The following is a 26,011-nucleotide window of genomic DNA, read 5'->3' on the forward strand; positions in this document are numbered from 1 at the left end:
AAACAGTAGAATCTGCTGTTTTCTGCTCCCACAGTGTCATTTATTCACATAATTTATTTTATTTTTGCTGTGCAACATGTCGTTTTGTTTGTTCAGATCTGAAGAGGATCCATCCAGCACTTGTTGAAGAGTTTTTTGGATGTTCATATTTTTTTTCTCTGTTAGTTTTACCAAGAACAAGTGTAACTTTGTATTGTCTCTGATCTTAATGTCATCTCAATCTCTTCCCTACTCTTTCTTTTTCCCTCCACGTTAGGGCCCTAACACACCAAAACCACTTTCAAAAACCAACTTGACAAAAATCAATGCTTCATCTCCCTTTGCATCTACACACTGCAACCCTGCAAACTACTAAACTACAAACTCAGTGTTTTCTTAGTTGATTTTAACTTTGTAATATCCACCTGGCCAATGCAATGATTTTTTTTTTACAAGTAGGCCTACTACATGTCTAATTTAAGTCCTCACTGGATATAAAATTCTGAGAATTAAACCACATGTGCTAACAAACACTTGGAAATGGCATACTGCTTCACAAGCAACGTTGTAGCAAAAATACTTTTCTTCACATTGTTTTCCTATTTGTGCTGGTAAATAGTTACGTCTGTGCACCAGGGCACCACAATGGTAGCTATATCATCTAGCCTCCTCAAACACATAACAAAAAATGTATTTTTGCAAACTCTAAAATGGCTCAAGGCCAAACAAAATTACCTTGGCTTAGGGGATAAATCTGGTTATGGTGTGTGTAGAAAGGAATTGTTGCAATTACTTTTTGGCTTTGACTGTCTGAGATTATCTTTGGTCCGTATGTGTATTCGTGAGCAGCACTCCAGGTGAGGTACATAAAGCTCTGCAGTGAAGCAAATGACAAAATTGTGCTAACAACCATGGCAAAAAAATTGAAAAAATATGGTTTGGGCTGCATTATGTCTTGAATTCAATAGCATTTTTTGTGCACCTTTTCTTTTATGCTTGTTACACACAGAAATAAGCAACATAGAATGATGAAAAATTTTTATCAACAATAATGTAAAGTAATGAAAGTATCTAAAGCAATGCTACATAAAAGGAGATGGTGAGACATTGTCAGTCTGACAGAAAGTCTCTGTGAGGGTGCGCCTAAACCATGGATGTATTAAAGGGGGCCTATTATGCTCATTTCTAGCTCTCTATTTTTATTTTGGGACTCCACTAGAGTAGCTTTGCATGATTCACAATTCAAAAAAACCCTTATTTGTCTTATAATTGCCCTTTATGCAGCCCCTCAGTTCAGCTTTTGTCACTTAACAGGCAGTTTTAGCTCCTGTCTCTATAGCCCCCCCTCCACATGAGCCCACTCTGTTCTAATTGGCCAGCTTTCTAGAAGCCTGCCAAGGGGTCGTGTTAAGTTACTGCAAATGAAAACTCAATATTTCCTGCTTCAATTTAAAAGCTTTTAAATGACAAAATAATGGGAGACTTTTATTGTGAAGAATTTACAGGAAATTAAACATGTTCCTCATCTAATTAGCAGAGCTTTGTTAGCGGCGCTAAAAACCGGTCACATATGGAGATATTTTGAGCTCTTTGTTCAGTGAATCAGTTAGAAATAATGCACGGAAGAATAGTACAACCAGAAATAGCCCAACCTTCACACCTCCCACTTATTTTACTTTGTTGTGCTGTTTGATGGAAAAACACTCACAGCTTGACTCGAGTCATGGCTGTTAGCGGAATGGAGCAGATGACTATATAAAGATATCCGTCACAAGCTGATATCAGCTCGGGCTGAAAGTAGAAAAAACGTTGGAAACTGAGCATTCAGAGTAGTATGACACCTGAACTTTTTGCTCACAGGGATAACTTCTACATATATTTACTTCATTGTTTGACACTTTGGCCACATTTAATATGAACATCTGACAATGTAATATTATATATATGACTGAAAACAAGGAAAAGCATAATAGGTCCCCTTTAAGAGTACTGGATACAGTGCTGCCGCTCAGTCTTGCTGCCAGTGTTTCCTTGTGGCCGCTGGTGGTATTGCAAGCATTCCCAAAAAGCATTTTCTCCATAGACCACCATTATAAAAGAGACGTCAGTAAAACTGTTGACAGGACAGCCCGAACTGCAAATAAGGTCAATTATTATTCTTTATATAATTCATTTTTAATCCATGAAAGTTTTATATTTGTAAATCTTTCCTTGAGCCTAGAAAAGCAATTTTAAAATCTGTGAGTCATCCCAATCAAAACTCAATGGTCTGAGCAGGAACTTGCAGGCAGGGCCAGCAAGAGAAACACTACTGCACATATTCAGTGGGCTGCATAACATGGAAGCAAGAAACCTTTTTGGCTTATGCACCAGGCAAACAATTTTCATTCAATTGAAACTGAATTAACACACCAACAAACACACATTACCATCCCCAGAGCCTTGCTACACCGCTAGAGTGGCTAAAAACACAAAACATGTCATGAAACACAAAGGTAGAGAGAAAAGTAGACAGGCAAGCAGACTAACCAATGAAAGACGTCTCTCCCAGGTAGCCTCTCCGTCTGAGGACCACCTCCAGGAACTTGTCCTCCTCATCCACCACGTAGTACTCTTTCTCCAGAGAGATCCAGGACCAGTCTAGACGGAACTGCTGTCCCTTCAGCTTGTTCCCACCTGGACAAAATATACAAGAACATCAAGGTGTTTTGTTAATATTTACACCAAATGTGTTTTTTCAGCCTGTTTTTGTTTTTGATATTGTTTAATTCAAAAAAACAGTCACCAGTAGTTTAGTATTCATCGACATGAATTGACTGAATGTGTTGCTCTTTTTTAAAACCCTATTAGTGTAGACATACTGTTTATTATCTAGGATATCTGTGGAAATATGTTACTGCGGTGGGTGTGTGTCTACATTTTTTCTTTCTTTCTGTGACCCAAGTGGGCAATTACTGCAAAACTGAAATGAAGAAAAATAATTCAATGTTTTAATTATTTTCAATGTGCAGTCCAAATATTCACAACACATCTGCTGCAGACTAGTTACAGATTCATAAAAAAAAGAAATCACACAATTTCATACCTTTCCATAACTAACAGTCAATCTTTTCATGTACACTCGCTTTATAATCAAATTCTAATTTTCCTTCATTGATTGTTTTCTCTTTTCTACTCACTTGTACAAAAATAGCACATCATCCTGAGGATTTGAACATGCCAGCCAATCAACATAATTAAGGAAGGGTTTGCAGAGTAGTTGTGCTAGTGTTAGAATAATAGAGCAATTTAATAGATGTCACTTCAACAAGCGGACAGGAAGGATGCTGCCTTGTGTGGCTAATTTACCCACCTATTGCAGGGGAAAAGGATCCAGTTCTGCAATGATGAATGGAAATAATGAGAAAACACTGTAAAAGTAAAATAAATGGAGTGGAGAAAGGTTTTTTCTTCTGCTTTTGTGGTGATGAACAATACCTAACTATGCGCGGAATTCCTGTGAACACTAAACTAAATGTCTGTGTGTGTGTTTGAGCTGGCAGAGGTGAAGGATTGTTTGTGCAAACGTTAAGTGTAGGCTGTCAGAAAGGATATCTCATTTAGTTGTACTGAAGACAATTTCAAAGCTGTTTGTTCTTTCAAGTCAGTCATGCCTCTTAAAGGCTGAAGCTGTAAGGCTGTTCAAAACACATACAGCATAGCACTTCACCTCCACCATCATGGAGGTCTTAAATGGCAGGGGGGCCGTATAGTAGTTCAAACATCCTCATGTAAAAAATAGGTGAGTAATCCTGCATTCTGACTCTGATAAAAGATTAAATGAAAGCATTTTCCTTTCCATCTCGATCAATAAAGTATTGTAAATAGCATCATAAATTGTGGAGATGCTGCTCTCCACCTCCACAACTAGTACACATACTGTACAGATCAGCTAGCATTCTGTTTATGGGAAGTACACAGATTTTAAACATAAAAGTCAGGTTTACAGATCTTAGTGAGTGCTACTGCGTATTTGGAAAAAGTTGTATAAAGCATTCTGTGGCTCCAGAGAGAGCTGCTGGTTTTGCACAGCTGTCAGTTGGGGTTGAAGACTACAAGTTTGAAAAAATCTGCGGGTGTGGAGTTGGAAAGAAGTGAGGTTACTAGACCCTTGTAGTCTGCGCCTCAATTCTGCTTGAGGCTATAGCAGCTTGAGGCTACAGCAGCTACTAGCATTTAACACACCTGAATCTTTGACCAAACTAATGTTTGTTGCATTGTGGGTAATATAGGCCAGGTTTTGGAGGAGGAAGAAGGTGTGGAATAAAAAATACAACATCTTTGCTTCTGCTGCATCGATTTTTTTTTTAAACTGTCCATCATGAGTCCCGCAGCGTTCCAGGAGTGCAATCCTAAATCAGTGGAGTACCCTTTTCGAATAAAGCTCTGACATGAAATGCCAACATGGTGCTAAAACTCAGCAGAGGTGAAAAGTTCAGCACTTTCCGACTTGGCAGACATAGCTACAACATGCTGGGGTGAGGAGACAGCTAATATAATCAGAGCTCACGTATCCCTCCGAAAGCCTGTAGGCCAAGTTCAGGCCTCACTTAGTAGGTGTAAATACAAAATCGCACATATACACCCATGCAAACACACACAACTCTACAATTCTACTTTGCTGCAACCTTGACTTTCATCCCAGCTTCCCGATAGTAAATGCATCATAAGCTGCCTGAAATCTTAGTGTGTGCATATGTGTGTCTGCATGTTTGTGTGTGTGTAGTCCTTCTGTGTGACCTCCCACTGGAGGTGAGGAGCTGTGCACAGACAATAGGGATCTGAGTCAGTGGGCTTCAGACTGTCTCATTCCTCCAGCCTTTTGGAAGGATAAAAGACCTCTCACATGTGCTGACTATACAAAAAAGCAGCTTTGAAATCATCCTCAATAGAACTAAATTCACTTTACACCCTCTTTCAAAGGCTTTCCCAACAAAAACTCACCACAAGGGGTTTTTGAACCAATTAGGGATTATAGTTTCTGTATAGCAAATGTAAAGGATCACTGAGAAATCTGCAGAGAAAAACTTTGATGCTTCTGTTCTATTGATCTATGAAAGAATAATCACTGACAGCTGTCCGGTCAGACCAGATAATTTCATAATCACAAAGGCTTGAAATCAAAAGGCACGTAACCTTAATGCACAGTAAGAATGTTTCTGTTACTATCCTAGCTCTATACAATGCTCTTACTAAGTGTGTGAATTGTGACACTGAGTTGGTTACAGCTGCTGGTTTTCGCCTTTCCCTTCAGATGTACCTGATATGTTCAGTTAGTGATCAGCGTGCAGCACATCATCACAACCTGACCCAGATAGCCTATAGTCTCAACTACATGGTCAAACTTTAAATAACATGATTGGTAGGTCCTCAGTCATAAATTACATTTACTGATCACATTGGTGTGAAAAAAGATGATGACATTTTTGAGTAAGAATAGTTTTGGCAAACTGATTTAAATATCTTTATCATTATTATTAGTTACTATTATCTTAAGTTTATCTTGAGTTTAGATTTTTAAATAATATTTCTTCACCACTTTAATGCTGTTTCAAAATAGCAAGATTAATAGTTATGTTATCAAATACACATACATCATGAGAGCTTTTTGTTTGATATTATTAAAGCAAATGGCTACATATAATGTGAAAGGGTTGCTTGCAGTGATAAATCAATGAGAATTGTACTCTCAACTTTTTAGGCTCATTGTTGTGAGCCACAAATGAATTCATGACTCTAAATGAATGCTAAATTTGTCTGTTGGATGTAGATAGGAAATTGTTTGCTAAGATGTTAGCCATAAAAACTTTATTAGGCAATAATGTCTTTCAGCTTGTTTCAGAGCTCCTCTGCCTTAAATTGACAAAAAATAATTATACAGCACTAATACTTTATGAAATTGTTTGTTTATAACTTTTCCAAACTTATTCCTGGGTAGGCTTCACAGAGACATACAAGCACAACTAATATTAGGTGTACAATTAAAATTGAATGCAGCAGTGAAATTACAGATCATGTAAGATGAAGGCTGAGTTAGTGCGGCTTTTATTTCCTATTAAATAATGTCTTTTCATACAAAGGGTATTGGTGCAAAAGCTCTCATCCCACAGTAAGCCATGCCTTTCTTTTCTCTCAAACCTTCTCTCTCCAAAGACAGGTCCTTGACCTCTAAAAGTAGCACCCCATAAAGCTACAATCATTCATTCAATAGCACATCAAAACAAGTGCTACTGACCTTCATCTAGGCCTAAGTATCTGCTCTGTTTCTGAATATGCCGCTGGCATCAGCCAAGATTCTCACACTTTGAGCTTATGAAGAGGATTGAGTCTTTCAAGTCATAAAACTTGAGGCTATGTGAAGTCAAGAGACATTAGTTTTTAAGTCAGAGTGGAGCTGTGAGTAATTTTTCATTCATTCATTTTCATTGAATTCTTGATCTGATTGATTGATCTGAAATGAGTCTGGAGAAAAAGAAATGTTGAATAACGGGGTAAGACAGCAAGAAAGATCTCTAAACATCTGCAGTGTTGGTCATCACAACTAATGAAACATAGATTGACATCAAAACAAATTGTAGCTGTCATAACCCAACCGGTCAAAGCAGATGGCCACCCTCCTAGAGCTGGGTTCTGCTTGAGGTTTCTTCCCGTTAAAGTGGAGCTTTTCCTTACTGCTGTCGCCAAGTGCTTGCTCATGGGGGAATTGTTGGGTCTCTCTCTCTGTAAATTAAAGAGCATGGTCTTGACCTGCTCTGTGTGAAAAGTGCCCTGAGATGACTTTTTGCTGTGATTTGGTGCTATATAAATGAAACTGAATTGAATTGAATAATGTTAGACGCTATTAGTATTTCTTCTGTTCATTCATATGACACCTCAGGCTTTTCTTAACACCAAATCACCATTACAACCACTTTAATGGCATTTGACACTCTGCTACAGTATGATTATAGGTTACTAAATGTCACTAAGTGAACAGTGTCCACTTTACTCTCTTAGTCTGTCAATGCCAACCACTAGACATAGCAAATATGGATTTACTGCTCATCCTGCAACCTGCAACATTAAATCTTCAGAAACACATTCAAATGCTTTTTCAAAGGAACCTCTTTTCCAACACAGACTTCATGCTCATCCAATAAACATAACTCACATTAATATGTACAATAACACACACACACATAAAGGAGGAACTATCATTCGCAGGTTTTGGGGATGTGTGAAGGATGTGTGAATGTGGGGGGAGGGAAGTGTGGACTATGCGATCAGCTCTCTTGTGCTGGACCATTTGTGCTTTTGATAACCAAGACTGCTGGATCATTCACTGTAACATCTTAACATCCAACACAGCACATTAAAATGGCATTTAGATAAGAATCATTGTTACCACATACATAAATGTAGACATTTACTTACTTTATTTTCTAATTTAAAAAAATTGAGACTAAGCGTGCATATCTGAGACTTCACACCCAAAATCAAAGGAAATTTTTCACAGCAAGACAATGCCGTCTGTTGCTCAGTACATCTATTCTGCTGCTGGCTGTGTGGCCCTTCCCTCACTGTTACGTCTCCATCTGCCTTCTGTACTCTTTTGTGTATAAGTCCCCAACTCCCAGTGCAACTGGCAACCAAACAGCTATATGCAACCAACAAACAATGATCTCTCTCACCATGGAAAACTTTCCAGAAACATGGAACTTGGACGTTAACGCAAAATCTGCTATTTCTTCCAGTTGGCAATGTGTTCCTTTTCACAAAGAATGTAGCATATGAAGCTCTGTAACACTCTTCCTGCTAAAATAGGCCACCAGTAATATTGCAGTAGTAATAGAAGCCCACGAACCATCACTCTGACAGGAGTGTCACTCTATATACATTTTGATGGCTGACAAAATACAGACACCTCACATCCCCTCTGGATGTTTTAATACCTTGTAGTTCACTTTAAGAGGTGGATGGAAGCAATTGTGTTCCCTGAGAGATGTGTGGCAGCCACTGTGCTTAAGTTGAGAGAGAGGTTTGGCTTGTGTGCAGCTAGTGGTAAAAAGGATCAAGAAGATCATGCTGGGTTCTGCAATCCACTGCTTGTACTAGGTGTGTTTGGACATGCATATATCAGACTGAAAGCAGGTCATTTTACAGGTCTTTTAGCAGCACCATAATCCAGCGTGTATGTGTGTTTGTGTTGTGTGTGTGTGTGTGTGTGTGTGTGTACGTCCCACTACATCTATTCTTCGCCCGAGGCAATCAGCATGATAGTGGATATCTCCTGAGGTGTGGTGAGATATAGGCTGGCTGACCAGGAATTCATGGCCCTGGGCATACACAAGTACTTAAAATACTGCTAGACCCAAAGGCAAATTAAAGCCAAAGTGTGTGAGGTTTCTATGTTGTTAATTTACCGGGATCAAGTACATTTTGACTGTCTGGACTGCTGCTTTGCACGTGTGTAGGTAATTATGTCCAGTAGTCACAGCGTTTGATCAATCACTTCACAGGACTTCAAACCAAATGCAAGGACAAACCTGGTGATGCTGTTTATAACTCGCAGTATTATATACAGTGTACGTGATGTGTGCGCCAAAGTGTGCCTGTGGGCAACAGAGGAAGTGAAGTGCACATACATTATCCCCCCCACCGACAATAAAGAGGTAAAAGTTGCGTGCGACAGAAGAACACATTATTTCCTTCCGATATTGAATTGCCATCAGGCATGACTGTGGTGCAGAAACACCTTAAGCGACCTTGCACATGAAACCTTAAGAAACTGACATCAGGGGCAAAGAATCTTCACTCCTTTGAAGTTCTTGTGATACACTTAATAACCGTGAGCTTTTTCACTGATGTCTGCAAAGACAGCCATATACGACCCTGGGCATCGCTTAAAGCTTAAAATGAGAAGGCTCGGGGACAAAGAAATTGTGGCTTCCTTTAGGTGTACTTGTGTGTCTGAATAGCTGTACAGCAGTGCACGTGTGTGTACATAATATGTCTGTATCTGTGTTTAAGCGCGTGTGTGACTATGTGAGTGTCGGATGAATGATGACACCTAAAAGCATTTGTTCTCCTGCAGGATTTCTTTGTGCTCATCACAGAGGCAGAACTCCAGCACGCCTATCACTCCAGCTTAAGCGCAAGTCTCCCCATGCCACCAATATAATATTTAACAGAGGGATGGGTCTAATGTATCTCAGGATGGTTCCTGGCACTCCTGAGAGCAAACTCTGTCTGATAAACCAGCTACTGAAATCTCTGGTTCCTCCTTCCCACTTTTTCTCTGCTCTAATTTCCCTCCCGTATCTCCTCTGCCTCCGTAAAACAAAATTTTATTTTGCCAGAAAAACTTTCATTTTTACTTCGGCCGCTTTCCCAATGTTTACTTTTTTTTAGATGTGTGGTTTTTATTAGAGGGTTTGAAAATATGAATAATAAAGCGAGTTAACAGTTCATAACGTTTCCCCAGTGCTGTGTGCTTTCATATTGCAATGTTGACAGAGAATGCAAATGAAGTATCACTCTATGTTGTAATGTTTATATGATTTAAACATAAATTAAAGATCCATTAAAAAATGAAATAGCAGTAAACAGAGACGGTAGGGACAGCACATGTAAACACGGTAAAACAAAGAATGAGAATTAAGATATTATGTGAGCTATAATTTTCATTTTCCTACAGTTTTATTTTATATAGAGAAAATCATACTCCAAAGAAGATTTCTGTAATATTAAGAGATGTGGATATAAAGTAGTTATGCACTGCATGCCATCTAAAAAGGAAGAAGGATGGGGTGAAAATTAGATGGAGAAAAAGCTGCTAAATAAAAAAGAGTGAGGTAATGGTGTGAACAAAAGGTAACAGGAAAGCAAAAGATATCCTACGCTGATAACTGGGAACCATGTATTCAGATAGTCAAAACTGTCAAAAGTCACAAGTGGCAAAATAAATGTTGAAAAAGATTCAGTTTTTTTGTTTATTCTTGAGATTAGAGGATGTTTGGTCATACTTATGTGTTTACATGTGGCGCACTGGCTGTCAAGCAAAGAGAAATGCAGAATCAATGATGATTGTCATGATGAAAAATCCCTTCACATCTCTCAACAAGTCTCATGCTCACATTTCAATGCTGTAATGAGATGCAGATCATTGTGAGCGAATGTGCTGTAATCCTGCAACAGAGATCCATCAGCACCAGCGCTGACAGACAAACACCGCAGGCGGAGACAGACAGCGGGAAAAGACAGCAAGAGTGTGCCAGTAAAACCAAATCCTGACACCTAAGACAGTCGCACAATAGACCACAACATACTTTGAGATTAAACTCTGCCAGACAGGGGGGGCAAAATATTACAACTGCACGTCGACGGGAAAAGAGGACATTGACTGACTGAGAGGCAGACAAAAATAATACTAAAGAGCGAAATATATAATGAACGCATATGTTGAGTGGAGTAAAAAAAAATGGACAATGAATAAAACACATCCAGCAAGATCCAAGACTGACTTTGAGAGGGGAGAGATGAAGAGGATAAAGATAAGAGAGTTGGGCCCTGGGAGAAGTGAGTGACAGTAAATTCCTGAATGCAGACAGATGAAGAGAATCCTCGTCTAAAGCCAGGGGATGTGAGCGTGTGTCAGTCTGAGCTACATGCTAATGTATTACCTTACAATTCTTCCCCCATCAGTAAACGTAGCTGGACAGGTTAACAAAAGTTTAATGGATTAACCTGCTCAATTTGTGGCCACGGTTACAGCCATTTTAAGCCTGACATTGTTTGCTTTATAGGTTCTGTCAAGTTTAAACTCAGTCTCCAAAGCAGGTGAGGTATACTGAAAGTGGACTAACAAAAACAACAGTACAACTAATGTGTTTCAACTTTGGAATTGAGTTCAAGACAGCTATTTCACATCCAGAAATTCAAAGAAATCCAGAAATCTGAAACAAAAGATCCCATTTACATTCAGTATATTCATGGATGACTTCATATTTCTGAGCCAAGAAATAATCAGATGTTCTGATAATCAGAACATCATTCTACTATTAAGTTTTCATATGTTAAAGACTTTAAAAGTCATTAAAGTAGCATTTTAAATTGGCTCCTTTATTTCTTTTTCAGAAACTGATTTCTTTCATCCATTAGAAAGAATCTCTGTATGTACATAAATAATTTGCGACACTTGTCATTTGATAGAGAAGAGGACAATCAGACGAGGTCATTTCATCTGAAGTGTTGTGTGACTGCTTTTATGAAAAAAGGGCCTTTTGAAAAGAGGAGAAAAAAGTCACAGTGGCACCACAGATCTACACCCAATCACACATACACAAACAAAGCTGAAGATAAAGAACTACTGCCCTTGCAGTAGTCAGTGGTTATAATTAGTCTTCTAACGGTAACAAGGGAAAAGTGGTACACAAAGTATTTTTTTATATTAAAGACATTTGTGAAGACCAAGACAAGCATGTAATGTGTACTGTGTGCAGTGAAACGTGGATGAAACGGGGATATAGAGGCTGCAGGGGGTGTTTTAAAGGGATATATCGTTGAAACTCTAGATAAAGGAGTGGTATGTAGGGGCTGCTCGTGGGTGAGGGAGGGGTGAGGATAGGATGAAAGGATTCTATTGTAACGATCAATCCGGTTTGCAGTGGAGGGAGCAACATTCAGAGGAAAGAGGGGATGAGGAGAGAAGTCAAGAGGACACACTGGTCTTATTCAGCAGGTATAAAGTTAAGCACGCTCAGAAAAGTGTGAGAATGTATGAAACATGTGCTACTTTGTAACTACACCTCAAATGCAACATGAAAATTCAGGTTTTGACATATACTTTTTAGAAGTGCTACCCAAATACAATGGAAGTTAATGGAACAGCAAAAACAAACAAAAAAAAAACATCAAAAAAATTCAACAGCAACATTTCATGGGGCTGTTTCTTTGGTAGAAATTTATTCTAATGAAAATTATCAACAGCAAGGGTATTGCTAACAGTATGGATAGACAAAATTAATTTCAGTGTTGTGAGCAACGGAAATTATATTCCATTCATCTCCATTGTATTATGTTGGTGGCAGAATTCTCACAGATATCTCAAAACCTCGACAAATAATCTCCAAAGTATATAGCTACATGTCACTAGAGTTAAGTGAGAAACCATCTTATTAGTAACAGTGAAACAATTGGTCAATTAATGCTGTTCTTTGTTTGTCTTGCGTGTTTGTGTGATGATAAACTGATTATCTTTGGGTTTTCGGCTTTTGGTTGGACAAAATAAGACATTGGAATTCAGGAAACTAATGGTCATTTTCCCCTATTTTATGACATTTTATAGACCTAATAATTAGTAGAGTAATCATGAAAATTATCAGCAGGTCGATCAGTAATGAAAATAATTATTAGTTGCAGCTCAGTTTTTCAAAAATGATGTTCAAGAATTATGATCTTCAAATTTGCTCCACAGAAATTTGTGTTGTTTTCTGCTGTTCCACCAAAACTATCTGATCTTCTCACAGCCAAAGAGAAGCCTGGGAAACAAGCCGTGTTCCAGCCAATTACATTTAACTATAGTGATCCCAGCTGGTCTTAACCTGTGACAGAAGGTGTTTCCTGCCACTATTCCCCTGTAGATGAGCCTGTAATAGGGCCATGTAATTACCAGTGGCTGCCTCGGAGCTCTGCCCAACTCAGACGCCCAGGGCTCTCATTACCCACAATGCTGCCTGGGCTCTTAAATATCAAACACCTCTTTGTGCTGGAGGCCCGACCGCCCCGTAGCCCTACGGCTACCCCTCTGCGCTCTGCTGTGCATGCATGTGTGGGATTGTTTCTGTGAGTGTATACCGTGGCACATGCAAATTATTGTTTTCACACATCATTGTATATAGGTGGACCCAAATACATGTACATTCATGTGTTACGAGAAGATAATGCTCACTTCCTAAAAAATAGAGGCTTGAGTTGATTTTAGTGACTTTTGGGGAGGAACTACTGAGAGGGATGTTCTGCACTTTGTTGTACCTGCTGCTGAAATTCACTGTAGTGCAACAACAATGTTAACCAACTGTTTTTAAATATTTATTCCCGTTGCTTTACACATTTTAGGTCTGGAATCAGTTTGCAGAAACACCTACTCTCCCGAGAGGGAAGGAAGCCCAAATGGATCCAGTAAACTTAAGGATTGATAATACTCCTGTACTTGAAGTAGAGAGCTCCTTTGAAAAGCCTTGAGTCTTTTTTATTTAAGCCAGACTGTTGCCAAGAGCAGAGAAAAAGAAAAAAAATCTAAGAACTTTACAGGAGCATGGACGATCAATTAGTCAATGTTTCTCCTTTCATGTGCATAAAGGAAGTGTTATTCTTCTGTGCATTAGCACTTTCGCATTAGCACTTTCTTCTAAGTGCATAAGTACTACATGATTAAAAACACCTCTGAAAAATGGATCTAGGGCTAATTCACAAAACCATTAGTTCATGTTTTTAGATGAAAAGTGCGCAGTAGAATGGTTTGCTTCTTGTGTATTGTGGAAAGAACATTTAAATTTGGATGTTGGCGGTGAGGACAAATAGTAGTGTGAAACTGGAGGAGAAAAATCGTCATCTAAACACGAATGTTATATCCCATTCTGATATATCCAAATACATTCAGCCAGTGGCTCATAATCTTGACACTGTCTTTTAAATTGACACTTGACATTTCTGAATGTGAATATGAGAATTTCTCAACAACTTCATCAAATTCAGATACCCTGATGATGGGAATATTACAAGGCTCTACACAAATTGTTCTGAGTGTTTGGTTTTTAATGCAGCACCATCAAATCTAAACATACAGGAGGAAAATGAACAGACGGTCTGTTGCACCTTCTGCACCTTAACACGTGTGCTGTTATAAAACAAGTGCACCTCCTTTACTGTACATTTAAAGACGAAAGGAGGAGTAATTGAAGGAGTTAGTCATTTTCACACAATTTACAAATGTGTGGGTACACATTTGCACATGTATAATAAGGCTGCGTTGGAGTTGAGAAATTTTAATTAACCTGTATTTTGTATCTCGGTGACAGCAGAAAAAAGGGTACGCACTGATCAATTAGTTATATTGACTAGAGAGAAAAAGAGCAGAAGCCAATAACAGCTAAACTCATTATCCAACAGTTTTACAACATGTCAAGTGTGGACCTGGAGTTGTGCCTTTGTGGTCATTACACTTAAACTTGAAACTTTTACAAATCTTTCTATAAATACTCATCATAATCAATACTTTTGGGGGTTACAGTGGCCCTAAGGACATATCACTTAAGGAAACAAGACCCAGTAAGGCAAGAAACAATATAATTTTTTTGTGTATGTTTAGGTATTTATAGCATTTCTTCATTTGGAGTACATTTCCCCTTATGATGGAGCTTTTACTGTATAATATTTTGTTCTTAGGGCCCATCAATATAAATACCCAAACAATTTTGTCAGTCTGAATTTGATTGCAGCCTTAGTAAATGTTGTTACTTCAATAGTGATCATTTGGGTTCAGTATTACTAATTTTAGATTTCTTCCCTGAGCTTGTTGAACTTGGACAGATGCAACTACCTCTAAAGCTCTCCTTCACTCTCACAAAATGTCCTATATGAGACTCCCAGTACCTGATTGCTTAATTAGCTGCTGCCTTACTAAATGGATGCTAATTTTACACACATGTTTCAAGCACACATATAGAGCGTAATGTACCGCATTGAATGTGCATTTGCATAAATCAGGCTGTGAATGAGTTATTATGCATCTCTAGCTGGTCACAACAAAACAGAGGAATATTTATTCTGATTTTATACATAAAAATGAAAGCAGGTTTTTATTTATAAACCGAAAGCACTTACTGCTCTATATATGAGAGTTACCCTTCTAACTCTCTAGAGGCAAACAGTTGAAACACTTAAATAAGTACATTTCAGGCTGATCATCTCAAGGTTTATTTATTTTGTATTATGTAGCTTGTATTTCTAATACATATTGATCAAATTTCTTTCTCTATGCCAACGGAAAGCCTGCAAAATCAGAATAGTATGCAGTAATACTGTATGACATATCCTACAGCCATATTCACAAATTATACAAGCAGTCTGTCTCATTAAATCATTGAACTGTGAAAATGACATTTGTTAATCTTGGCACCACAAAAGCAGTTTTCTATCTTTGATAAACCTGGAAGCCTTGTCAGTTCACTAGTAAGCTAATAGGATGTAGCATAATTTGTAGTGTACAGTTACAGACAGAAGACCATGGCATATGTACATTTTTCAGAAATTGACCCACAGTTGCAGCAGCTCTGAATAGCAGATCACTTGAAGTCACAAATGAAGTCAGCACAAGCACCAGTCACCTCATGCATCTGAAGCTGACAAAGGGATGGCTCCCATTTAGCCCACTGATACAGAATGAAAACAACAGATTCAACAAAAATACGCTTCACCGAACTGTTTGTTAAATCTGCCAGGAACAATTTACAAAATTCAGCTCGAATTCAGTGCTATCAGCTGGAATACAATGCTTGATTTGAGTGGTTTCAATCACAATTATGAGTTGTGAGTTATGAACAATGAGTTATTCTATGAACCCTGACAACTGTGTACCCGGAAACCCAGAGAGAGGAGGAGACAGTCTGTGTTCACCCAGAGTCATGATAAACTGGTGGGTCTAAAGGTTAGAGAAACCATACAATAAGCAACCTACTAGTATATGGCTGGATGTGTTTGGTCAATGTGTGAAAATGTGGCCAATTTGTTACAGGGACAGTCAGTGGTAGTGTCTATAATGTGAATTCCTGGATATTAAATGTTCATCTGCAATTTTCTGTAGTGGTCCCAGTAATATTTGCTGGTAAAGTTTACTGAAGGAGAACATCAAATGACATGGCTAAGCTTTGTTTGAGTCATAAAAAAGGTTATGAATGCAGTTGCAAGAACAATACTTTATACTCATATCTTGGGATGTTTTATTTGAAAGAGAACTTATTTTCACTCTAATTCTAACTATTCTAATTATCTGTGAACTCACCCTGCTCTTTCATCTGTTTCACTCTGCATATGTCTCGTTTTTCACACTGCATTGTGTGTTTTGTCAGAGTGATGGTTATTTGGGGTACTTGAACTGTGCAATCTGCCTCATGTCCCTAACCCTTTCCTGGTTGAGAATTATGGAGGCTGCAGTGAAAATTATAAATGAAAGTTTCGACAATATTTTGGGTGCAAATTCAGAAGCCTTATCTCTGCCCGGTTACCGCAGTTACAGCCAAATCAAGTGCACCGGCAGAGCAGCCTCCCCACACTAAACTGATATAACAGCCTACATGAGTTGCATGTTTTACCTGCAAGTCTCGTGTTTTAATACTGTTGTTCATCGTTTGTGATGTGAAAACATCAGAGAAATAAAAAGTTTGCGTCCTGGTGTTAGTCAATTATCAAATCGCAAACGCACCACAGAGCGTCTCTTCTGCCAGCTGCTGCCAGCTGGAGAATCGAACCCACTGGATGGTAGAGGAGGAGACGGCAGAGATGCTGGTACGCGTCTGTTTAAACAGCAGTTCAGCTGCATTTAACACCAGAGCTGAGAGTGTCAGAGCTCAGAGCAGGAAACACAGTCGCTCTGCGTTGTGCTGCAGGTCTCCGCTTCCATCATCTCGTGCCAATTCGTTTTGAAAAAGCAACAGCCAATAAAACTCCAACACTCAGCTGGCCGACCAATGGTGTAACTTCATCACTCACTCACTCACTCACTCACTCACAGACAACCATGGTTATAGGGCTGGTCTGTGGCCGGTCCAGCCAAAAAGTGGCAAGTTTGATCTTCACTTGCATCTATCAACATTTTGTTAAAATGTCATTTGGCAACACATTCAGGACCCTTTCTGCTCAATCAGTGTAAAGTGTCTGTGCATAAAGGAAAAAAAAAAACAAAAGCTAAAATCTAAATGTAAATATAAAGATAGAAAGGTGCTATCTTACCGTTATCCTCAACAGAGAAGTGGAAGAGATCAGATGTAGCATTTTCTTCATTCGACAACACGTAACAGATGTTCAGGTCATCAATATCAGCTGTAACAGGAGAGTAACTTTAGTTTAGTGTAAAAAAAGTCAAAAATATGGAAGTGAAAAAAGTGAAAAAAACACCTCAAGCCAACAAAGGAAAACAACCACAAAATCAAGATGACAAGGAAATGGCAATAAATGTTTTGATATGTTTTGCAGAGAGCAAATGATTTCCAGTGTCCTCTCTATTTAAAAGTGAAGGATTACACTGTCATGTCAATGTGAAATGATGCGTGATGAAAATTTCACTTAAAGCAAGGTGATAGCTAAATTATAAACTGTATATTGAAGAGATTTGCCCTTGTCAAGATTAAAAAAATATATTTATCAGACAATTTGCATTTTAAGATTAAAAAAAAAACTTCATGTGAAGTTTCACGCTGGCAACAGAAATAGCCTCAAATGCACTTTGAAGTTGTAATATGGCTTTATGGCTTGTTCAAACACTCTCTCTGTCAAATAATTGTTCAAAGATGGAATCTGTCCCGCTTCAGCACCATATCAGCTACAGTAACAGCAGGTCTCTTGTATCACACTGATTCAGTTCCTTATCAGCACTCAGCATGAACAATTTTCTACCAGAGAAAGCATTCTGAAAGTCATGCATCCGTAATCCAGGACGATAAGGCCACAACCTAAAATTCGAGACAGCTCAGACTAAACCAACAGAAAATGTTTAAATTCTAAACCTGCCAGCTCTCTGTGTCAACACCTCTGAAAACCAGGTGACAATGGATCTTTTTAATGACAGACGAGGCTAAGAATGTTAAAAACAGGATTGCGGCGGGGCACCTACGCTTCCACAGCTGTTTTGCTAACATCTCTGAATTACAGGGCTCGGTCTGCATTTTTTCCACGATTCTCCAGAAACGTCTGTTACAGTGCAGCAAAATCATCAAGACTGTGAAAGGGCTTGGCCCCTGCAAACTACCTCCCTCAATAATAGATGTCAGAGGAAGGAGGTTCATAAAAGTATAAACCCCTGACTCCTGACTGGGACGCGTCTTAAACCTCTTAGGTGGCTTCCTGTCAATGCTCCCTCTCCTTCTTCCTTTCACACATGAAGGCTCGGACAAAAATGTATTACCATTTTCCATTAAACAAATATATATTTTAAGATTTTTGTAAGAGCATTGTTCTGCTTTTGAATTAGTTCATTTTTAGCGAGTAGTGGTCTGATCGTGTAGACAAAGCAAGAGGAGGACGACGCAAGTATTGCTGTGCGGCCTTGAACTTGAGGACCTTGCAAATATAAAGTCAACACGGTGAACCAGGGGCACACTGTTCATCAAATATTTAAAGAGAATGTCTCCTGGGATGTGCCCTGGAAATAGGATGAGTAAATAAAGAGCGAGGGATTGTCTCTTTCACCTGACTGATTCTTCTGACAAGGCTGGTTACACACTCTCTCTCTCTCTCTCTTTCTCTCTCACACCCCTTCCCTCATTCCTTATTTCTCTCATGCAACCTACAACTTCGTCATTCCATCCGTTTCCCCTGCCTCCTTTGCACTCTCTTCCACTTTACTTGCTCTCTCTGTCCCCTCTTCTGCCCCTTTGCTTCTCTTTCTCACTGCACTCATGTCTGATCTGTGCCCTTTTTTCTTTTAAAGACTGCAGCCGCACAGTAGTTGTCAAAAGTGCCCATCGCCTGCAGAGTGAAGAGCTCTTTTTCACTCTCTCTTAGACCCTGTCTGTGCTTGTGCTAAGCTGTGGCATGAGCGGGTGAATTTTCTTATGTATTTGTATAATTGCCTCAGCATGATATGAAATACTGCACTGATTGCATCACTTTGGACCTCAATCAGTGGCATTGTTGTCCTGATTCTGTCTGCAATATCAACAAACAGGCATGCAGACATGGCATACATGTTTACATATTTATAGTTCAGGTTGTATAACTCGCTACGTATGTTGGTGGTTTATAATAAATGTATTTTGTTGGGAGTTTAATTTTTTAAGACGCACAAGCTGCAATAAATTCTCTGCAATCGAACTGACCTGGTCAAACATCAGAATGAGCTGCAGCTCAAATGCCATTCTGTCACTAAAAGGTCTGCACTGACCTTTTTACATGATCGTCTACTTCTGTCCTGCTTCATTTAACAAGCCATTGTAGAGAACATCAGATGTGAACGTTTCCCCGGAGATGCAGAAATAATAAGTTATTCATCTCTAACCGTCTACAAGCCATTTGCGTGAAACATCAGCCTCTACTTTGGTCAGCTAATTATGATTTGATGAGCAAGGCACATCTAAATCAGGCCCATAAATTAACTATTGAAATTCCCAAGCCAGTACTGGTCACACATGAATAATTATTACCCCATAAATTAAAATCTTTTGTAGGCCGTGTGAAAAATGAATCAAAACTTACAGATTTGCAAGGATTTTTAACTTAAACATTCTCTAACTTTCTGATTTTCTGAAGTTAAAGAGTATCACATAGAACATTAAGGGATGATAATTATTTGATTACAAAAAATGATGACTTGATGACACTGTTTTTAAAATTTTAAAAGATGTCTGAGTGGGGAGAAGGATTTTTTTTACTGTCAGATTGACACTCCTGTCATTTTGCAAACTAATAATGAAAATTATGTTATATTATGGAGTGGAATAACCTTTAAGGTAATTGATTTAGTGATTAAGCCAGACTACATTTTAAAATCATAACTGTTTTTTTAGGGGTTTTTTTCTGGAGTCCACCATCACTCTGCCACTGAACAGTGCTTGACAAAATCATTGTCAGTTGATTATGCCATCCACATGCAATATTCATGCAAAGATAATGCATTATAATACTGGTGTGAGTTTTGTTCAGGGCTTACCTTGACTAAATGTGTTGATGGAGTTGTTTCCTTGTCCAAGGTTAACGATGTAGCCATGTTTGGGCTGGGTAGTGATGTGGAACACCAGGGAGGCCGGGCTGCTGTCTCTGTCTTCTGCTCTCAGCACTTTGGAGCTGATGGGGAATCCCAGGTGACCTGTGGCCAAAATCTTCAAAGTGGGGGCACCTTTATTCACCAAAATCTGGGGGACACCGTTGTCAATTGCCACAATGGTGATCTTCATGGTTTGAGGGTGCCGAGTCTCAAAAACAGTGTCAGGGAAAACATAAAAGTCAGTGTGTGTGCCATCAGTGACCGTAAAGGAAAAGGAGTCCTCTGATGATTCAGTTCCGTCGTGTTTGTAGCTGATGAGGTTTTCGTTGAGGTCTTGTTTGGTGAAGCTGGTGACGGGCCTGGACTGGTTGTAGAGGAGTTTACCATGAACAGGCAGCTGGGTGACGGTGAATTTCAGCAGCTTCTCGGCTGTGTCTTGGTCCTCAGCAGTGAGTTCGAATGGTGTAATCAGCTTATTGTGACCTTCTGTGACAATTAGACCATTTACAGTCACAACAGGTTTCTTATTGTCAACATCCACAATAGAGATTCTGAATGTTCTGAAAATAGGATTGTAACCGTCAGTAACTTCAAACTCAAAACTGTCCATTTTCAACTCATCATCCGAGGTGTGAATGTAGTAGATCTTACTGCCGGCGAGTTGGAGTTGAGTAAACGACACAATGGGCATGCCAGGAGTATCTGTGCACTCCAAGTGGCCCCTAACAGGTGCCCTTGTGATGGTGAAGACCAAGTTCTCATCAGGGCTGTTGAGGTCAGTGGTGCTGAGAAGATCTGTGGTCAAAGTCACACGGCCACCTTCTTTCAGAGACACGCCTTTACTGACCACATCAGGGAAGACCATGTCAATACTGCCCACAGTGATGTAGAAGTAACGATCAATTAGTGGATTAAGTCCATCCGTGACATCAAATTTGACCAAGTCCCGGATGCCCTCTTGTCCGTTGTGTGTGTATTGTATAAGCCCTGCATCAATTTCAGCTTGTGTGAAATTCATGCCTACTGTGATGTTCTCTAGAGACCCGGGTGGGGTTTTCCTCTGCAGGAGACCCTGACCGGGCCCAAACCGGATAATATATGTGAGCGTACTATCATCTGAATCTAAATCTGTTGCTTTTAGTATTTTGTTGTTGATGTCTTTGGTCTCTCCGATTTCTACCTCCAGGCCATCATTGATTAGCATTCTGGGGGTCTCGTCATCAACAGCAATGATCATAACCACGGCTGTTTTCTGCACTGAGTACTTTCCATCCGTCAGAGTGACATCAAAGCTGTCCTCTGTTGTCTCTGAGTCATCATGCTCATAAATAATACTTGATGCCTCCCTAATCTGTTCTAAAGTGAAATTAGTCACCAAAACAGATCCTGTAGATAGCTGGTTTAAAATGGCACCGTGTTTAGGAGGTTTGGAAATTATGAACATCAGCTCCTCAGGTGGGATATCGGCATCAGCCCCGTTCAGAATCGGAGTGTCAATGACAATGTTCATCCCCTCCATCACGACTATCTCCCTCAAATAAATCTCCGGCTTTTCATCGTTTGTAGGGATGATAACAATTGGAAAAAAATGGTTCTCTGAGAAATTTATGCCATCAGAGCACCTAAATGTGAACCTGTCCTCCACTGGCTCTACCCCTTTGTGAATACTCTGCACATAGTAGATATTTCCCTCCCTGATGTCTCTGATTGTAAAAGCACTGATTGCTGTCCCTGACCTGGACTTTTCTGAGCCTGGGGCAGGTGATATATTTTCCACATAGCCGGCGGAGGGTTGGACAATGATGGTGCAAAGGATATCATCTGTTGGAGTGTCATTATCGTCAGCATTCAAATGCTGAGGGCCGATGGCGTATTTCTCCCCTTCAATGACACTGAATTGAATCCCAACTCCGACCTCTGGGGCCTGGCTGTCAACAGGGAGGATAGTGACTTGAACGTGGACTCCGTTGACCTTATTGCCACCTACTGTCCAATCATCAGACATGTCTGTCAGAGTCAAATTGAAACCGTCCTGCAGAGAATTGAGACCTATCTCACCACCTGTGTGTGCATACACAACCACACCGTTAATGATATCAGCCTGCGTAAACCTAGTGGCAGGCACTCCTTTAACCAAGATTTCACCCATAACTGGAGGATCTTCTACGATAAAGGTCAGCTGGAGGTCATCAGTGTCATCATCATGGCCTTGAATTACATTAGTTGTGATTTCTGTGGCTCCATTTTCCAGCACATCTATATAAGACCCAATCGTTCCCGCAGGCAGACTGACAGTTGGAGTTTCATCATCGACAGGCTTTACATTGACTTTGACCGTCACGGTTACAACATGAATCCCATCACTGACATCCAGCTGAAATTCATCGCTCATCGTCTCCTCCCCTCCATGAATATATGATATCTTCCCCTCTGAGATATCCTCAAGTCTGAAAACTCCTTTTTTCTCTAGGTCAGTGAATGCTGCCTGTATCTGGCCATGTTTAGGAGGCTGGCTAAGAGTAAAGGTAATCTGTTTACTCATTGTGTCAGGGTCTGTGGCATCAAGCTCAGCGATAGTGATGATGTGCATGCCACGTTCAAACACTGTGAAGCCTGTGTTAGTAATCTGTGGGGGTTTGTTGTTGACGGGTTGGAGGTAGATAGTGAAAGCCCCCTCTACGCTGTTCCCAGCTGTGTCTTCAACAGTATAACGAAACTGTACGACATGGGCTGTGATTCCAAGCTCAACGTCTGGGGGGCCGTAGGAGATCTTGTGATGATTAATTTGAGCTTGTGTGAACTCAGTGACTTCAGTGTCGGGGCTGTCTGTCAGGACCAAAGAACCAAACACAACTGGGTTATTTTCATCAGTATCTGTCGGAGGCTGAATAACTGTGTATTTGAGGTCACGGTCCTCAGAGTCCAAGTCAGTGTAGCGCAGAAATTCTTTGCTAAAGTGTGTGAGCTTGTACTCCTGAACAGTCATTTGCAGGGTGGTGCCGGGGAACAGCTCAGGGGGTACATCATCTATAGGTAAAACCCGAATTATAAACACACTCTCTCCTGACTCATTAGGGGGATCATTGTCATCCTGAACTGTGAACACAAACTGATCCATGACAGTGTCTGTGTTGTGGGGGCCTATATGCTTGTAAAACAACTTCCCGTCAGTGATATCTTTCTGCAGCCACTCTGTCACCTCCTTCTCATACACTTCATCCTCAGCATTGAACTTCCAAGAGGAGGGGTCCTCTGGGGCGTCTGACTGCCTTAGAAGCACAGTGCCAATTGTGGAAAAGGGGGGGACGATGGTGAATTTAATAGTTGAGTCCTCAGAGTCTATATCAGCAGCGCTGAGCATGAGGGGAGATATAGGCATCATCTGGTTTTTAAATAGCACAAGGCCAGTGTTGGCATTTATAATCGGTGGCTCGTCATCAGTGGGAACGATCGTAATAGGAAAGAGGAATTCTACTTCGTTTATCCCATCCGTCATCTTGAAGACAATGTTGTCGCTGTATGTTTCACTCCCATCATGCTGATACACAACTACCCCTGTTGCAAGGTCAGCAGGTGTGAAGAATTTCCTGTGAGAACCCAGCACCATGAGGTCTCCGTGGCGCAGGCCGTCCACCACTGTTAAGGTGACAATGTCCAGGTTGTCTTCATCGCTGATCTCCAAGTTGTGAGCGCTAAAGAGAGGTCTGGACTGACCCTCGTACAGCAGCTGACCAGTGTTACGTGTCACAACTGGGGCCAAAGAGTTCATCGGTTTCACAACAATCATGAAAGCAAAGGGGTCAGAGATGGCCCCGTCTGTGTCTACCACCTCAAACTCAAGCTGGAAAATCCTCTCAGTGTCTGAGTCCAGGGAGGGGGGCTTATAAGCTATTTTCAGATCACGCAAATCTCTCTGGTAGAAGGATGTGATGGGGAGATTTCTATCATCAGTGCTGACTATATAGCCTTCCTCATAAGATAAGGGAGAGGTGATATTGAAAATAAGTTCATCTGGGTTTGACTCTGCATCCTCAGCAGCGAGCATATCAGGGGTGAGGGCAGTCATGACAAACTGACTGACTTCCATCATCATCATGGACACAAAACTGGGCTTAGGGGGAGTATTCTCTTCTCCCTCTTTGATGCGAATCATGAGATGGAAATACTCCTGTTTCACTAGGTTGCCTTCCCTATCATGCAGCTCCACAACCATGGGAACATAATCCCTGTTGGGTGACTTGCGCTCAAACGTGTGCTCATAGCGGATGTCAGCTTGTGTGAATTCATCGCAGTCCATCATTTTGGAAAGTTTACCCCCGTCAATGAGTCTTCCATATCTAGGCAGCGCGCTGCCGCTCGATAAGGATGTGACCTCGCATTTATAAGAGTCTCTGTCATATGTGAACTCTAAAATCTTCTTATCGATGGGGTTACTGATCCCTTTGAGATTATCAACAGTGAGAGGCATGTTTTTGGTGAGTAACTCTAGCTGCGTAAAAACTACCTCAACCTCCATCATAAACGGGATAATAACGGTTTCGGTTTGCGCGTCATACCTGAGCTGCAGCCTTACTCTGTCTTTAGCTGGACTCCTGGACCCGTAGTGGGAATATGTCACGTCATTAGGACCGAAATCACACGGAAACTTTTTGGGAGAGAGATGACCCGGTCTTTGTGAGAGCGGATCATTATCCAAGACGGTGATGCTGCACCGGTCCCCCGGCTGCGTCTGAATCACCAAATCATTGATGGGATCGATGAAGACGGATCTCCCGAAAGGCACACGTATTCCGTTGTTGGCCACCAAGATTGCATCTTCTGACAGTTCAGATCTCAGTGCGTAAAATAATCCAGAGCTGTCAGGCTGCGCGAAAACAATACCTGTTACTGATAAACACAGGAGAAGTCTGTGGAACATCTTGGCAACGGATGTGATCCAAACCATCCGAAAACAGTCACTCTGCCAAGGCGATGTTGAAAAATGTTTCGGTCGTTTCAACTAAACGTAAAAATCCCTTAAGTGTTGGGAGTCAGCTGAATGCCTCGACTGTGATTCCCATGCATCTGTCCGTTCGGTCCCCAGACATGCTCAGAGAGAAAAGCGCGCAGGAGTTTTAACTTCAGACACTTGATAGCCTGCGTAAGAGTGCTACCGCCCAACTCTGCACATATTGGAGGATTTTGAGGGCTTGTTACCTCACCCTTATTGCCAGTGGGCAGTACAGCTGACATTCACAGGGAGGCGGAGACTGGAACATGAACTGAATTACACAGACGCGAGAGATTACATACAGTGCAATCACTGAGTTTCACCAGTCAGGACCGTTCTTTGCAAGATTTGATAAAGGTAATATTTCCCTGAAGAAAAATAGCCTATTTGAGTATTGCTCATGAGTAGGCTACATGACACAGATCATATAATCTTGTCATCTGTGCGGATGTAAAGACAAACTGATGAAACTGGGAGAAATGTCAAAATTCTAACCCAGAAGGCAACAGAGATTGTCAGTAGTTTTCATGTCAGGAAGAAAACGTTTAATAACTCCACCACGTTTGTTAGGCAACTGCTTTGAGGATAAAGACAGATTTAATTTACGAGAGTTGCAAAATTAATCAATAATTTTAAGAATTTACAACAAAAAAAATCTTATGACTGACAATTTGTAACAAATTAATTGTTTACACATTAATGCAGATATTTAATGCACTAGCAGTCACTAATTGTAATTATTGTAATTATTAATTTTTACATTTTACATACCCTGCATCGTAGACCATTGTTACATGCCTCTCTCTCTCTCTCTCTCTCTCTCTCTCTCTCTCTCTCTCTCTCTCTCTCTCTCTCTCTCTCTCTCTCCAAATATCTCCTGGTTACTGTCAATAAAGCCAAAAAAAGCTAATTTATATGTATCGAGCAACTTCAGAAGATTTTGCACATCATAGTTATTTTTGAACTCTGAGACAATTTTAAGCACAACAAAAATCGATAGAGCCTGAAAAGTAATTTCACAGTATTTTTCATTTGAAGCACGTTCTGGA

The 26,011-nt window shown here is 40.2% G+C and overlaps 1 protein-coding gene across 1 annotated transcript in view; it reads right to left on the reverse strand.

Annotated features, from left to right (window-relative positions):
• Positions 1-25,081, reverse strand: part of LOC137195672 (FRAS1-related extracellular matrix protein 2-like) — a 62,130-nt gene extending 37,049 nt beyond the window's left edge. The window contains exons 1-3 of the mRNA XM_067608222.1: positions 19,919-25,081; positions 17,005-17,094; positions 2,509-2,655 (exon numbers count right to left, since the gene is read on the reverse strand). Of these exons, the coding sequence (XP_067464323.1) occupies positions 2,509-2,655; positions 17,005-17,094; positions 19,919-24,917 (5,236 nt within the window). The 5' untranslated portion in view covers positions 24,918-25,081. The remainder of the gene's footprint in view (positions 1-2,508; positions 2,656-17,004; positions 17,095-19,918) is intronic.
• Between the last annotated feature and the right edge of the window lie 930 nt (positions 25,082-26,011).

This window comes from Thunnus thynnus, chromosome 13 (genome assembly GCF_963924715.1).
Source record: "Thunnus thynnus chromosome 13, fThuThy2.1, whole genome shotgun sequence".
Classification (NCBI taxonomy): domain Eukaryota; kingdom Metazoa; phylum Chordata; class Actinopteri; order Scombriformes; family Scombridae; genus Thunnus; species Thunnus thynnus.